The sequence below is a fragment of the Nerophis lumbriciformis genome, linkage group LG09, assembly GCF_033978685.3.
Source record: "Nerophis lumbriciformis linkage group LG09, RoL_Nlum_v2.1, whole genome shotgun sequence".
In the NCBI taxonomy this organism is placed as follows: Eukaryota; Metazoa; Chordata; class Actinopteri; order Syngnathiformes; family Syngnathidae; genus Nerophis; species Nerophis lumbriciformis.
In genome coordinates this window covers 4409207-4426280 of record NC_084556.2, presented here as the reverse complement: position 1 = coordinate 4426280, position 17074 = coordinate 4409207, and the positions used below count along the sequence as shown (strand labels likewise).

The 17074-nt window shown below is 41.2% G+C and overlaps 1 protein-coding gene across 1 annotated transcript in view; it reads right to left on the bottom strand.

The window, feature by feature from the left end:
• myo7ab (myosin VIIAb) overlaps positions 1-14616 on the bottom strand; it is a 90288-nt gene extending 75672 nt beyond the window's left edge. The window contains exons 1-2 of the mRNA XM_061962770.2: positions 14363-14616; positions 11349-11416 (exon numbers count right to left, since the gene is read on the bottom strand). Of these exons, the coding sequence (XP_061818754.2) occupies positions 11349-11366 (18 nt within the window). The 5' untranslated portion in view covers positions 11367-11416; positions 14363-14616. The remainder of the gene's footprint in view (positions 1-11348; positions 11417-14362) is intronic.
• Between the last annotated feature and the right edge of the window lie 2458 nt (positions 14617-17074).

Below are 17074 nucleotides of genomic sequence, written 5' to 3'. Positions count from 1 at the left end.
CAGTGTAAAAAATTCAGGGTATGAAAAATCAGTGTATAAATATTCAGTGTATAAAAAATAATTGTAAAAAAAATTCTGTGTATTAAAATCCAGTGTATAAAAATTATGTGTGTAAAAATGAATAAAAAAAAAAAAATTCAGTGTATAAAAATTCAGAGCATAAAAAAAATTGTAAAAAAATTCAGTGCTGAAAAATTCAGAGTTGAAAAATTTGCTGCTTCAAAATGTATTCCTCACTTCCAGTAAATTAAGACAGAAGCAATCGATCCTGTCTCAGAACCAGCCAATGAGGTGTCAAGTTTGAAGTCATGTGACACAGGTCTTGCAAAACAGCATTAAAAAGGCAGTTAACTGCGCTACCTCGGCACAATACAACATAAATAACTTTTCAACGCGGCCCGCTGAATATTTTGAAACTATAAAAATGATTCCAGTGGTTAGAATCTACACTTTTGAGTGACATACGACTTCTATTGGAACCATTTTAATAGTTTGAAAATATCCAGCGGGCCGCATTGAAATGTTTAATTATGTTTTATATTTTAGCGTCCCTTCACTGGCTCCCTGTGCGTTACCGAATACATTTTAAACTCCTTTTATTTGTTTTTAAATGTCTAAACAACCTCGCGCCAACCTATCTCTCCGACCTCCTTCAGCCTTACTGCCCCACCCGATCCTTAAGATCAGCCGATCAGCTGCTGTTGACGGTCCCTGACACAAGGCTGAAGCTTAGAGGTGACAGAGCTTTCGCCGTTGCTGCTCCCAAGCTCTGGAACGACCTACCCCTGAGTGTTAGACAAGCCTCCTCTCTTCCCGTTTTTAAATCTCTCTTAAAAACATACTTTTATTCCATGGCTTTTAACACTGAGTGATATCCATCCTGCAATGGCGCCCCATAATACACCTGCTGTGATCCTGTTTTTATGTTTTTATGTTTTTATGAATTCTATTTTAATTATTGATTTTTTATCGTGTTCTGTTTGTGTTGTGTTGTGTTTGCTCGGTACTCGTTTTATCTTTTAACCTGCTCATTGTACAGCACTTTGGCTACCCCTGTGGTAAATTTTAAATGTGCTCTATAAATAAAGTTGATTTGATTTGATTTGATTTGCTCATATTGAAGAGATTAATTAAGTAAGCCGGCTTTTTACCACAGGAAGTTTTTAATTGTGATGAGAATGAACTTTTCTTGAAAATAATGCCAAAGACTACCTCTCGTTCAGATTTTAACAGCGGAGAAGACTACCTCTCGTTCAGCTGCACCTCTTCCAAAGCATAAACACGCACACGTGGCCCCTCCTCCGACCCCTCCCTTCTCTCCCTCTGTCTGCTCGTTTGTCCCCTCTCATAAGGAGCAGCTCACGAGAGGACTTTAGACGATAATGTACTGTAAGTGGATTTTACTTTTTTTAATGTTTGATATGGTTTTTAAAGTTAGGGATTTTTGTGATTTCTGATCATTTGTGAGCGCACCAAAGAGACTTCTGTGTGTGTTGGCTGAACAGCGCATACAGCACAGTTGAGCTTGTTGCTGTTTTAGCTTGTTAATAAATAGAAAGTTGAATTAATCATCACCTCCTTGTTATGTTTGTTTGATTTGCAGTACTGTATAGCACTTTATATTGTGTTGAAAGAGTAAAAACCTTCACTAAAATATGGACTTTTGTTTACATTGTTTCTTATGGAAAATGTGCTTCGCTATAAGAACTTTTACTTTTACGAACCCTGTTAAAGAACCTATTAAGTTCGTAAATTGAGGTTCCGCTGTACGTGAATTAGGAAGTCCAACGCTGTACGATCCATGTTGATGTGTCATTTGTTCGGATTAATAACAAACGTCCCCCAAAGTGTAAAAAGAAGCCAGTATTATTTTAATGAGTACAGTAGATACTCAGCCTATTAGCATCATCTATTGTATCGTTTTTAGACATAAGTTCCTCTTTTGACGTTCTAAAATCTAAAATCTAAAATTTAACAATACGTAAATCTGACTGAGTACAACGAAGATTCGGTGATGCCAAGACATTTTGTCGCGTCACATTCGTCTCTGTCATGAATTCCTGTATTTAAATTCTTACTAAACCTAATCACGCATCAAAACTATAAAAAAAATTGTAGTAATAAATTTAAGTCCAATTTTTAATAGTACTCAAATAATAAGCACTAATATTATTTTCTGCTCGCCTACTTTAATTGACTCCGGAAGTCCAACACAAAACATTCCAGGTGGCTTTTAAATGTAAGATTTGTTAACATTTTTTAACAAACATTAAAATAGTGTCTAGTACTTGTACATTTGTGCCTGCAATTGAGCACAGGTAACGGTGAGGAGAGGTATCTTTCACAGTTGAACAGATAGGGTACAAATTCCCAGTATCTGGGAATGGACGCCGGTACTCAATGGTACACATTTTCAGTATTTTGTGTGTATTCATATGGTAATAAATGTTAATTTGTTTAATAATAAAATCATATTTATGAAATGCAACATTTAACAGTGAGTTGATCTTGATAACTGTGCTGTCCAACGGTTATGTTTTGTTTTCTTACACCTACGAGTCTCATTTGCAAGTATGCATTAATTTGAGTTTGTCTTAAGGTATGCTGCTGTAGTCAAGAAGTAGTCTTTGCCATTAGTTTGAATATGTTAGCTTTGTCTTTTGTTGTGTCCTACAAAGAGTTTATACTGTAAGTATTGTATTTATTACACACCAGTTGTTTGATTGTAACGTGTATCTTAGTTGTAGTTTTCATTACCAAAATTGGATGTGTTGAAATTGTCATGTAAAATTGCTAATGCTAAGTCGTAGCTTGTATACGGCAGATATAATATAAATTAGCATCGAGCTTGCCTTTTTTTTAATAGAGGAGCCTTACTTTTTTGTTAGGCATTTTATCTTTGCTGCCATGGAAACTTGCAACATTACATGGAGGCAGTGAAGAGCTGGTGAGAAGTCTCCCGACTCGTCTCATTGAAGAGAGACTGGGGGCAGCTCTTGGACAGAGACAATTGATGGACCGCTTCGGGGCCAGCCTATCGGCGCGTGAGCGTGCTCCGGGGGAGAGCTTGGAGGTGTTTGCTGCGGACGTGAGCCGGCTGGTTACGGAGGCGTTCCCGGCAATCTTACTACTGGTCCTTCATGCTGAGAGACATTCGACGGTGGTGTGAGCAGTGCAGAGCGTGTCGGACCCGTCGGTGCCCTTAACGTCCCCGTGGGCGGGTCCCAGGTTTGTCGGCCCCTCCGGAGGGTGGTCATGGACATTCTGGAGTGGCCCAGAAGTTCAGGGGGTGTCCCAGGTTTGTCGGCCCCTCCGGAGGATGGTCATGGACATTCTGGAGTGGCCCAGAAGTTCAGGGGGTGTCCCAGGTTTGTCGGCCCCTCCGGAGGGTGGTCATGGACATTCTGGAGTGGCCCAGAAGTTCAGGGGGTGTCCCAGGTTTGTCGGCCCCTCCGGAGGGTGGTCATGGACATTCTGGAGTGGCCCAGAAGTTCAGGGGGTGTCCCAGGTTTGTCGGCCCCTCCGGAGGGTGGTCATGGACATTCTGGAGTGGCCCAGAAGTTCAGGGGGTGTCCCAGGTTTGTCGGCCCCTCCGGAGGGTGGTCATGGACATTCTGGAGTGGCCAAGAAGTTCAGGGGGTGTCCCAGGTTTGTCGGCCCCTCCGGAGGGTGGTCATGGACATTCTGGAGTGGCCCAGAAGTTCAGGGGGTGTCCCAGGTTTGTCGGCCCCTCCGGAGGGTGGTCATGGACATTCTGGAGTGGCCCAGAAGTTCAGGGGGTGTCCCAGGTTTGTCGGCCCCTCCGGAGGGTGGTCATGGACATTCTGGAATGGCCCAGAAGTTCCCATGGGGGCCGGGGGGAGTCCCAGGGTTGTTGCCCCTTCCAGAGACTCTGCCAGTTGCTTGAAATACGAAAAAAAAAAGGACACGCACCACTGCCTATAACCCCAAGTCTGATGGCATGATGGAGCGTCATAATCGAACTATCTCGCAGGGGGCGACCTTCTTTGCAGGGGGCGACCTCCTTCGCACAATCGGACAATCAGGGGGTGACTGGGGCGACCTCCCTCGCATCATTGAACTATCTCGCAGGGGGCGATTGGAGCGACCTCCTTCGCATCTGCAAGTTTTTGCATGTTTTGAGGGGCCACTGTGCTAGCCTATCCAATACTGTGTGGATCAGTTGAAAATATTGTTGATTTGTTGTGTGCATTAAGATTGTGATTTTTTTTTTCCTGCTCTATTTTCCCTTGTTTGTTACCTATTTTGTTTGTAATGAAACGGGGACGTTTCTAATTGGGGGGGGGGCGTATGTAACAAACAGTTCAGGGTGTCCCAAGTTACCGGCGTTTGTTAGGTAAGGAGGAGGAGTTTTGTCCCTCCAGAGTTGCCGTAGGGCTGTGACGTAAGAGGTCTATAAAAGGTGGGTTGTTGAAGAAGGTGAAGTGAAGTGAATTATATTTATATAGCGCTTTTCTCTAGTGACTCAAAGGGCTTTACATAGTGAAACCCAATTTCTAAGTTACATTTAAACCAGTGTGGGTGGCACTGGGGGCAGGTGGGTAAAGTGTCTTGCCCAAGGACACAACAGCAGTGACTAGGATGGCGGAAGCGGGGATCGAACCTGCAACCCTCAAGTTGCTGGCACGACCACTCTACCAATCGAGCTATACCGCCCCAAGGTGTGTGAAGATGACATTAAAGAAGTGGTGGAGACCGGACCTGCGCTCATGACTCCCATTTATTATTTTCTTATATAAGTACACAGAATATGCGAACCCAGGACACTCGGCTACAGTATCGTTCGATATTACGTGAATCGGAACTAGGTAGTAACGATGGAATTTAAATGCACAAAATTCAGTACCCATCTCTAAGTAACGGTCAGGCAATAGTAAAAAGCAGCTTGGTAAGTGACTGTTAAAAGTGCATAACGCACAGTACCTCCGATGAGTATTGCTTTTGTTTGACAAGTCGGTGTATTGTTGTCAATGCAATTCTTCTCTTTAACTTGTATTTGAAACGACGTGGTCGCATAGTGATGCGGGTGTGGTTCTCCCAAGGATGCAGACGGCTTCGGACACAGCTTGCAGGTAGGAAAATAATTTATTGAAAATATAAATCGTACGGGGATCAAACAAAAGACGTGCAAATAGCAAAAGGCAAAAACAAAAGGACTAGCGTGGGAGCTAGCAGGCAAAATGGCATAGCGTGAAAAGCTAGCGGGAATCTAAGTTGTCGTTATCAGTTGTATGGGAACAAACTAGGAAGCCAGACCGAGTGAGGCCAGGACAAAGACTAAATAGCCCTCTGATTAGTGCCCGGGCAACAGGTGCGCGTCCCGAACACTAACCAGAGGCAGGTGAAAGTAATCAGTTGACATGGCAACTGAACACAAACAAAATCAATGTGCTGAAAACATATGTGACGAGAAACATAAACAAACTATGATCCGTGCAGCGGATCGTAACAGTATTCCTTTGAAAGGCCAAAGAAAACACTCAAATAAACGTGGAACTTCGACTCAGAGCTCCGAAGATCAGCTAATGCTAAGACACTTAGTTGCGTCGTATCTCCTCTCATTTTTGCTCGTGTCTTGAAGTCCTACATTTTTTTCTTTTGGACTACCTACATATATTTCAGCTCTAAGACTAGACTGCTGAATCATTCCAGTTGAGGGTCAACTGCAGTGATATCCAACTAAATTGTTTTGGGGGGGGGGGGTCACATTTCCAAAAAGCTAAAGATCGAAAGGCTGGACTTTGGCCTTCACTATTAGTCTTATTTTTTATATTCCAGAGAACCAGCATCCTCTACAGTAGACATTTGATTGATTGATTAAGGACTTTCTGCAAAAATGTGAGTCTCTCACAAGTTTATTAAACTAAACTCGCAGGCCACCAGTTGAATAGCCCAAATGATGAAAAAGAGAAGACCTAAAATGTAACCTTAAGGAAGTATAACTAAAGAAGTTGAACCAATGACTGCATCTGAAGTAAACAAGGTACAGCAACATCTTAGGTACATAAATCAAATAACAGGGAAAAAATTGTAACTGCCAAAAAGAAGAGGACTTAATGGGGGGCCTTGAGGAACGCCTCAGTTATGTAAATCACAAATTTGGGCCAGAGTGTTTTATGTTTGCTAACAAGGTTAAATGATCAATGCAAATATGTGACAATGTGTACATACAGTGGTCCTAGGTCCTCGATACAACAGGAATACTCTCGTGTTTTTAGGAATTTTCTGCAAAAATGTTTGTCTCCAAAATTTTAAACCGAACTCGCAGTTTGGCCCAAATCTTGCCCCAGGGCCGCCATCTGATTAGCCCTGGTCTACTGTCTAGCAAGTATCGGACAAGTCTTGTTATGGTTACTGAGGGGAAGATGACGACAACTGACATCAGAGGGTTTTAATGTTCAAAGATTTTTTACATATATAGACCATATATATAATAACAAAACAATAATAATATAAACTAGGGAAATGGAGTGTGAACTAGATCCAAGAGTGTGTATGGTGTAAGACTATGTGTAGTATTTAACTGAAGTGTGTGTTAACAAGTTTGGACGAGAGCGATAGAGGCAGTCCATGGGGCAGGCAGGTGATCCGGGGCGAGAGAGAGGCGTCAGAATCCAGGGGCGAGCGAGGAGTCGAGGAACGAAGGAGGCAGTAAAAGTCAGGAGATCCGGGGAAAAGTGAGACGCACAGCTCACTTTCCAGGCGAAGGAGGGTAGGTACACCATAGAAAATTAAGTTCCCGCAAGGATCCCTGGGTCCACTGGTCCTTTAAGCAGCTCGCCCTCATCAATTCCAGGTGTGTGGATTGCAAATCGTCTGCAGGCTTGTAGCTGCGTGGGCGTGCTGCTCTCAGCGCAAGCAGGGGCGTGTCCGAGCGCGCTGTCAGCGGAGAGAGAGCGCATGTGGGCGTGGCCCGCGGTGCGCTCGTCAGGACGCACAGATGAGGACGCATTGGAATGCGCCCTGGCTGTGACAAGTCTGCCATATTGCTTAACTTTTTGTATGGCTTCCGACTTGATATTGGCAACATCTCACCAGTATTGGGCGAACTGGAGCTTGAGAGACATCTCTTCACTGGGTTCTGCTGTCTTTTGTCTTAGATTATTCTTGCCCGACTCGTATAAAATGTTTTTGTTTTTAAATAACTAAAATGACAGAAACAAAACAAAAAACTGATTTCGGACTGAGAGAGTGAGGAGATCAGCCAACGCAAAGACACTTTGTCGCTCACCCCAGTGTTGATTCCTACATTTCATCCTTTGGTTTATTGTTAGGCGGTTTCATTAACGTCCTCCCAGCGTGGCAACAACACACAACAACAGCAGTCACTTTTTTGTATACCGTAAAGCAGTTTGTCTGCCGTAAACAGCAATGTTGTGACACTCTTAAACAGGACAATACTGCCATCTAGTGCATTTGATGAAAGCACTTTTGTGCGTGCCACACAGCAATGCATCAGAGAGGGTGTTCAGCATGGTTCGAAAAATAGTGACAGAGAATAGAACAAGGATGGACAATTCAACCCTTAACTCAACAATGAGTAGATGAGTGTTATGTGTGTGTATATGTGTAAATAAATGAACACTGAAATTCAAGTATTTATTTTATATATATATATATATATATATATATATATATATATATATATATATATATATATATATATATATATATATATATATAAGAAATACTTGACGTTCAGTGAATTCTAGATATATATATATATATATATATATATATATATATATATATATATATATATAAAATAAATACTTGAATTTCAGTGTTCATTTATTTACACATATACACACACATAACACTCATCTACTCATTGTTGAGTTAAGGGTTGAATTGTCCATCCTTGTTCTATTCTCTGTCACTATTTTTCGAACCATGCTGAACACCTTCTCTGATGCATTGCTGTGTGGCACGCACAAAAGTGCTTTCATCAAATGCACTAGATGGCAGTATTGTCCTGTTTAAGAGTGTCACAACATTGCTGTTTACGGCAGACAAACTGCTTTACGGTATACAAAAAAGTGACTGCTGTTGTTGTGTGTTGTTGCCACGCTGGGAGGACGTTAATGAAACCGCCTAACAATAAACCCACATAAGAAACCAAGAACTCGCCCTCCATCATTCTACAGTTATAACGTCATTGGGCAGGTACGCTTTTTTATATTGTGGAGGACCTGAGTCCGCCTGAATTTCGGGAGATTTTCGGGAGAAAATTTGTCCCGGGAGGTTTTTGGGAGAGGCGCTGAATTTCGGGAGTCTCCCGGAAAATCCGGGAGGGTTGGCAAGTATGCTATTTTAACTTCCTATAGAAAAGTCTATACATTTTCCAACCCTAAGTAGAAAACCTCACATAAGTTTGCTATAATTCTTGTCTTTTTGTGTAATTCACGGCTAAATTCCTTACCGTTATCAAGCCCACTGAAGCTTTAGCAGCATCTTTTTACTTTGTTCCGGCGTCTTGATCCCTCACAAGTTTATCACATTTTTCATCTTCTCCTTGGCTGATAGTGTAATTGGCTTGTGCTTATCTGGCTTTAAGCAAAGTAGACTAAAATGGTGAGTGACGGGGGCAGTCACTGCCAATTGACTCCCATTCCCCAGATTGTCGCAGGCGGAATGATCCTTCTCAAAGTCAAAAGGACAAGTCCTTTGGAATTAGTCGTCTCTCTCAGGCATTTGATGTTTAATGTTAAACGAGTAGTTTTTGACAATTATTAGAATATAGCAGAATTAATGGGGCATAACATAAATGCCCCATAACATCCATGATTTAGCCATCTCATGGATGGCTAAATCATCCATGAGATGACACAAACGACTGTATATTTTAAATGTGGGTCCCTGCCCACAAGCTGTGTGTTTACCTTTTTGCAGAACGGACTCTGATATTAACAAAAGAAACAATAATGTAATACAAAACTATGTCTGTCTGTAAATAAATAAATACATATGCAATAAAGGCTGAGTCAGGGTTTTCCAAACATTTTGTCAGGACCCTAACATTTTCGGGGGGGGGGGGGTCAAGCACAAGCTTTAGTGTTGTTTATCATTAGTTTATGTCAAATGTTTAGAGCATACTTGCCAACCCTCCAGAATTTTCCGGAAGACTCCCGAATTTCAGTGCCTCTCCCGAAAATCTCCCAGGACAATCATTCTCCCGAATTTCAGCCGGACAACAAGGCACGCGCCCCCTCCAGGTCCGTGCGGACCTGAGTGAGTACAGCCTTTCGTCACGTCCGCTTTTCCTTCATATAAACAGCGTGCCGGCCCAGTCACGTTATAACATCTACGGCTTTTGGAGAGTGCACAACTGCACACACAACAAGAAGGAGACGAAGCAGAAGAACGAAGAAGAGACAGTCGTGGTGACGACTAGTAAGAAGAAGAAGTACGCTTGCAAGTCATCAGAGAGGGTGTTGAGCATGGTTAGAAAGATAGTGACAGAGAATAGAACGAGGATGGACAATTCAACCCTAAACTCACTCCTTTCCTGCAAATTAAATTTCACAGATGCTGCCCATACCTATGCTCCTTCAAAGGCTGTGCTACTGGCTGCAAAGCATTGCACTTTCAAATACAACAATGAGTAGAGGAGTGTTATGTGTGTGTATATGTGTAAATAAATGAACACTGAAATTCAAGTATTTATTTTATTTATATATATTTATATACCGTATTTTTCGGAGTATAAGTCGCACCGGAGTATAATTCGCACCTGCCGAAAATGCATATTAAAGAAAGAAAAAACATATATAAGTCGCACCGGAGTATAAGTCGCATTTTTTGGGGAAATTATTTGATAAAACCCAACACCAAGAATAGACATTTGAAAGGCGATTTAAAATAAATAAAGAATAGTGAACAACAGGCTGAATAAGTGTTCGTTATATGAGGCATAAATAACCAACTGGTATGTTAACGTAACATATTATGGTAAGAGTCATTCAAATAACTAGAACATATAGAACATGCTATACGTTTACCAAATAATCTGTCACTCCTAATCGCTAAATCCCATGAAATCTTATACGTCTCTTACGTGAATGAGCTAAATAATATTATTTGATATTTTACGGTAATGTGTTAATAATTTCACACATAAGTCGCTCCTGAGCATAAGTCGCACCCCCGGCCAAACTATGAAAAAAAACTGCGACTTATAGTCCGAAAAATACGGTATATAATAAAATAAATATATATAGTTAAAATTCACTGAAAGTCAAGTATTTATTTTATATATATATATATGTATGTGTGGGAAAAAAAATCACAAGACTATTTCATCTCTACAGGCCTGTTTCATGAGGGGGGGTACCCTCAATCATCAGGAGGTTTTAATGGGAGCATTCGCATACCATGGTTTATATAGGGCACAGAGTGGGTGGGTACAGGCTGGCGTAGGGGCGTGGTGATTGGCTCATGTGTTACCTAGGAGGTGTTTCCGTCTATGGCGGCATGCTGTCACAATTTCGCTGCGCTTGTTGAGGGATGACAGGTCTGGACGGTAAATAATAAACAGTTTCTCTTTCAAGCATAGGTTGCATCTTTTATTACCACTATTGTAAGGTGTGCTGGATGCAAGAATTTGCCAAGTTATTGAATATTCAACATTATTGTCTTTGAGGTCCCAAATGTGTTTGCTGAGTTCTGTGGTATTTCGCAGGTTTTTGTTCCTGAAAGAAGCCTTGTGATTGTTCCATCTGGTTTTGAATTCTCCCTCGGTTAATCCTACATATGTGTCGGATGTGTTAATGTCCTTGCGTATTACCTTAGATTGGTAGACAACTGATGTTTGTAAGCACCCCCCGTTGAGAGGGCAATCAGGTTTCTTTCGGCAGTTACAGTCTTTGTTGGTTTTGGAGTCGCTCTGTCTGGGGGCCGACGGCTCATTTGCAATTGTTTTGTTGTGGTTTGAGATGATTTGTCGTATATTGTTCATGCAGCTGTAGCTCAATTTAATGTTGTTCTTGTTGAATACTTTTCTTAGGGTGTTGTCTTTGGGAAAGTGTTTGTCAATCAGATTGAGGAATTTGTGTCCAATGTTAGTTGATATATATATATATATATATACATATATATGAAATACTTGAATTTCAGTGAATTCTAGCTATAAATATATTCCTCCCCCTTAACCCCGCCCACCTCAACCCCCCCAAATCTCCCGAATTCGGAGGTCTCACGGTTGGCAAGTATGGTTTAGACTAGAGGCACTTTCATTTAATACAATAGGAACGTATCCCCAAACATATACTGTCAATGATAAATCCATGTTATGTGGCTATGCATGATATGTTTCAGGCAGGCCTTACCTGCTGCAGAATGACCATGGTTCAGTCTCGGTTTGAATCCAGGACATCAGAACTCACATGTGTGGGCGCTGCAAGAGTCACAAAAAAACAACAATAACGAGAACATGAAAATGAGTTATTTACTAGGGCAGGGTTCACCAACCTTTTTGAAACCAAGAGCTACTTCTTGGGTACTGATTAATGCGAAGGGCTACCAGTTTCCATCCATCCATTTTCTACCGCTTATTCCCTTTGGGGTCGCGGGGGGCGCTGGAGCCTATCTCAGCTACAATCGGGCGGAAGGCGGGGGTACACCCTGGACAAGTCGCCACCTCATCGCAGGGGCTACCAGTTTGATACACACTTAAATAAATTGCCAGAAATAGCCAATTTGCTCAATTTATTTGTTATTATTAATAATTAATGATATTTATCTTTGTGGAAACACTGATCATCTCACAATAAATATATATAAAAACAGATAAATATCAATATACAACACTTTATTTTCATATTTTCTCTAAGTGCACATTTTTCAAATTGAACATTTTCAAATGATCACTTCTAAGACAGTCTTATGAAATCACAATATCCCATTTTAACTAGCTAGTAGAGATGCGCGGTTTGCGGACACAACCGCGGAGTCCGCGGATTATCCGCGGATCGGGCGGATGAAATTAAAAAAAATAAGATTTTATCCGCTCGCGGGTCGGGTCGGGCGGATTAATTAGATATTTTTTTTAATTTTTTTATTTTTGTTTGTTTTTTTGCGGGTGGCAGTTAAACCAATTCGGAAATATATATACATAGTTAAATGTTGTTACCCACATACGAAAAACGAGCAGGCACCTGCAGCATATGCCACAACAGAAGAAGAAAAAAGAAAAGAGATGGACACTTTTACGGAGCGGAGAAGGGACGCCTCGCCGGGGTCCGGGACCGAGGCCCCTTCCCCTGAGAGGGCCCCACCGGGAGCCGTAGCTGAGGCGATCCGCGAGAAGGGCCCGACGCACGTCCAGGGTCACTACCGCGCCCACCGCACCGACACCCCGCCTCGTCCGCTTTCGCCGCGGCCGGCGTCACGCGCAGCAGGTAAGCAGCTTACCTGCCCGCCACCCCCGTGGCCGGGGGCTCGTAACATGGGTCACTCCGCGCGCTCCGCCCGCGCAGCTTACCTGCTTGCCACCCTTGTTGCCGGGGGCGCGTAACAGGGGTCACTCCGCGCACAGTGCGCTCACGAAAGGGGTGGGGCTCACCCTGGTTGATATAGAGAGCAGGACGGTGGCCATGGAATTTCATTTAAGGTTTGTGATAAACCATCAAACTCATTCGTTAAAAGGACTCTATAGTAATATAAAGCGAAATTTTCTGGACATTATCATGCAAGAAAAGTTTATTTTTGGGATCGCGATCACCGCGTAATGATTTTTAAAGGTTGCATTACATTATTAACTGTCCCATGTGATCAGCCAGTGCGATTGGAAGTCCATGCTCAATTATTGCCTCCGTAAATAAAACTTCGGCATTTATCACATCCAAAGAATCTGTTTGGGCGACGAAAAACGTTGAAAGTTTTCCACTTGTATCGCTAGCAACGGCATTAGACTTGTGTTTTTTTGTCCCAACGTGGTCTTTTACATCGCTAATTCCTCCGTGTCCGATCGAAAAATTTTGTCTGCACAAGGTGCAATTCCCGTAGTTTTCACCCTTTTTTTTTTTTTTTTAATTAATATTAGATATATAACAACGGGCGGATGGCGGGCGGATGCAGTTTTGATCAAACGTTACATCGGGTGGATGGCGGATGGATGACGACTTTCTGACGCGGTTGCGGATGAGCTAAATTGCCTATCCGCGCATCTCTACTAGCTAGCCACTAACATTTTTTTAACAAATCATGAATTACTTTGCACCATGTTTGTACAAATAATAACTCATGTAAAATACAAAAGTCAGCTCTCAAATTTTGAAATAAATCATGTCACAATTTGAACTGGACACCAAATCTGTTATCTGTTTCTTTGTCAGTTAGTGAAGACAGAGTCTTTAAAATATTTTTTTTCTTTTCTTTTTTTTTCTATATGATTTGATGATTTTGTCCTGTCCAGCTTCTCAGGCAAATCATATAGAAAAAAAATAAATAAATAAATACATTTAAAAAAATAAAATAAAATAAAACAAAATATTTTCTTGGATTTTCAAATTCTATTTGAGTTTTGTCTCTCTTAGAATTAAAAATGTAGAGGAAAGCGAGACCAGCTTGCTAGTAAATAAATAACATTTAAAAAATAGAGGCAGCTCACTGGTAAGTGCTGCTATTTGAGCTATTTTTAGAACAGGCCAGCGGGCTACTCATCTGGTCCTTACGGGCCACCTGGTGCCCGCGGCCACCGCGTTGGTGACCCCTGCACTCGGGTGTCCAGTGGAAGGAAAAGAGGCGGCAAAGTTTGGTAAGTAAAAATGTGGGGGTTGGTAAGTAAAAAAGGGGGGCTTATTGGATTCCAGGAGCTAATCCCGTCACTTAAGTACCCAGCATAGTTTACGTATGACTGCTGAATCATTTTCTCCTCCACCAGGCCGCCATTTATGTTACACCATTTTGGTTTATGTTGGCTGTGTACCGTGTTTGCCACCTCAAACGTCAATAATACAATTTTGCGAAGCAAAGACGTTGCAGTTTGTCACATTTTGTGGCATAAAGTGCTATGGGGATGTCCAAGGTCAGGGGTCGGCAACCCAAAATGTTGAAAGAGCCATATTGGACCAAAAATACAAAAACAAATCTGTCTGGAGCCGCAAAAAAATAAAAGCCATATTACATACAGATAGTGTGTCATGAGATATAAATTGAATTAATATGACTTAAAGGAAACCAAATGAGCTCAAATATAGCTACAAATGAAGCATAATTATGCAATATGTACATATAGCTAGCCTAAATAGCAAGTTAGCATCGATTAGCTCGCAGTCATGCAGTGACCAAATAGGTCTGATTAGCGCACTCCACACAAGTCAATAACATCAACAAAACTCACCTTTGTGGATTCATGCACAACGTTAAAAGTTTGGTGGACATGAGACAGAAAAATAAGTGGCATAAAACACGTCCTAGAAAGTCGCAGAAAGATATACATGTAAACAAACTAAGGTGAGTTCAAGGACTACCAAAATTAGTAGGACAAAACGGTGCTCGCCAAATACTCGAATCAGTGAAGCGTGTTTAATATAAACAGCAGAGGTGGGACCAAGTCATTGTTTTGCAAGTCACAAGTAAGTCTCAAGTCTTTGCCCTCAAGTCCGAGTCAAGTCCCGAGTCAAGACAGGCAAGCCCCGAGTCAAGTCCAAAGTCAAGACTGGAAAGTCTCAAGTCAAGTCCTAAGTCCTGTATTTTGAGTTTCGAGTCCTTTCAAGTCCTTTGAACCACAGACTAATATATTAACACAGATTGTGTATGCTTTTCAAACGCTGTATTTATTTATTAAAACAAGTGCATTTTAAATTGCAGGAAAGAAAATTGTGCTGACATTGCACTTTATAATAGCACTATTAACCAGTCATTTTAAACATTAACTCATTCCTTTACAGAACAAACACATTAAAAAATAAAGTGCAAATGTACTTATTTGTACCAAAGTGTTAACATTGAAAAAACATGACATATACGTGAACATAACAAAAAAGTTGTACTTTTTATATGTCAGGGCCCTATGCTGCATTGCATTTGCAAAAGACCAAATTAGCCAAGAGTCTTGTCAGTCATTTGTGCACGATGGGGGCGTAGTATGATGCCACCATGGCTGAAAACTCGCTCCACTGGAGCACTGGAGGCAGGCACTGCCAAGACTCTCATGGCCACTCGGAACAGTGAAGGAAGAGTCTTCATGTTCAATGCCCAGAACAAAAGGGGGGAGAGAGTTGTTTTGGGTTGGTGCACTACTTGTAAGTGTATCTTGTGTTTTTTATGTTGATTTAATTAAAAAAAGAAAAAATATATATATATTTCTTGTGCGGCCCGATACCAATCGATCCACGGACCAGTACCGGGCCGTGGCCCGGTGGTTGGGGACCACTGAGGTAAACAACCAACAGTATGTCAGAAAGCTAGCTAAAACGGTACACATATTCATAATATAGTATACATTTTAACTGACCTTTATTTGACTATTTTTGTGTGGCTAAAATACGCGGTGCTGCTGACCGCCGTCTAACGTTACGTGTGATATATTGACTAACGTAACCCTGCTTAAAAAAAATCACTGAACAAAAAGTATGAATAAGGTAGTGAACTGCAACAGATTCCCGTGTTTGCAATAACGTTATAACGTTAGCAGTGAGTTTACAGCCTCACTGATTTAACTACACAGCAAATAAAAGTCACGTTACTTAGCCAATAAACGTTATCTTACATTCAAAACTTACCGTTCTTTGTGCAACTTCAAATGCCGGATGAAGTTGGAAGTTGTTGCCTCTCCATCAGTAATTTTCGAACCGCATGTGTTGCATACTGCAAACCGTTTTGTGTTGACCACCTCGTAATTTTTATACCCAAACAAAATTATTTTAGGTATCATTTTTTTGTTCACTGGCGTGTGGTTTGGACATATCTTCTTCGTTGGTTGTCCTGCAATTTGATTGGATGAATGCTGTGTGATGAAAACAAAGTAGATCTAATTTGATTGGCTGTTGTACTGAGAGCACACCAGCTGACACACGCAACGCTGATAGACAAGTACACAATGAAAAATACGGAGCGCTCCCGAATAACTTTTTCATCTTTGGGTTTTGGGGAAAGTAGCAAGTCATGTCAAGTCATGTCAATTCAAAAGGCTCAAGTCCAAGTGAAGTCACAAGTCATTGATGTTAAAGTCTAAGTCGAGTTGCAAGTCTTTTTACATTTTGTCAAGTCGAGTCTAAAGTCATCAAATTCATGACTCGAGTATGACTCGAGTCCAAGTCATGTGACTCGAGTCCACACCTCTGCTAAATAGCATGTTAGCATCGATTAGCTTGCAGTCATGCAGTGACCAAATATCTCCGATTAGCACTCCACACAAGTCAATAACATCAACAAAACTCACCTTTCATGCACAACCTTAAAAGTTTGGTGGACAAAATGAGACAGACAAAGAAGTGGCATAAAACACGTCCTAGAAAGTCGGAGAAAGTTATACATGTAAACAAACGGTGAGTTCAAGGACCGCCAAAATTAGTAGGACAAAACGGCGCTCGCCAAATACTCGAATCAGTGAAGCATGTTTAATATAAACAGTGTGCTTTGTAACAATTAGGAAGGCTTGTGTCATGTTTGTCCTCCTACATAAACCATATTAAAACAAAAAATAATTTTTTTCCCCCTCATCTTTTTCCATTTTTCATACATTTTTTAAAAAGCTCCAGAAAGCCACTAGGGCGGCGCTAAAGAGCCGCATGCGGCTCTAGCCCCTGTCCTAGGTAGACGGTTTATTCTTAACACTGCACAAGAACATGGAAATGCTGCTTAAAGGTAGCTAACTGCTAGCATCTTATGTTAGCAATGTATGCAGTCTATTGACAGCAAAAAAATCTGAAATACTTATATTTAAGTTAAATTTATTTTATGTATATATACTTTTTTTTTCATTATTAATCCTGTGGGTGTGTGCCTTCAAGAAAATGTACTAACTAGCATGCACATGTTTTGGGTACAGATGAACTGTCGCTACTACTGTATAGAAAACATTATTTTGATCATAATGTTGATTCTTTTT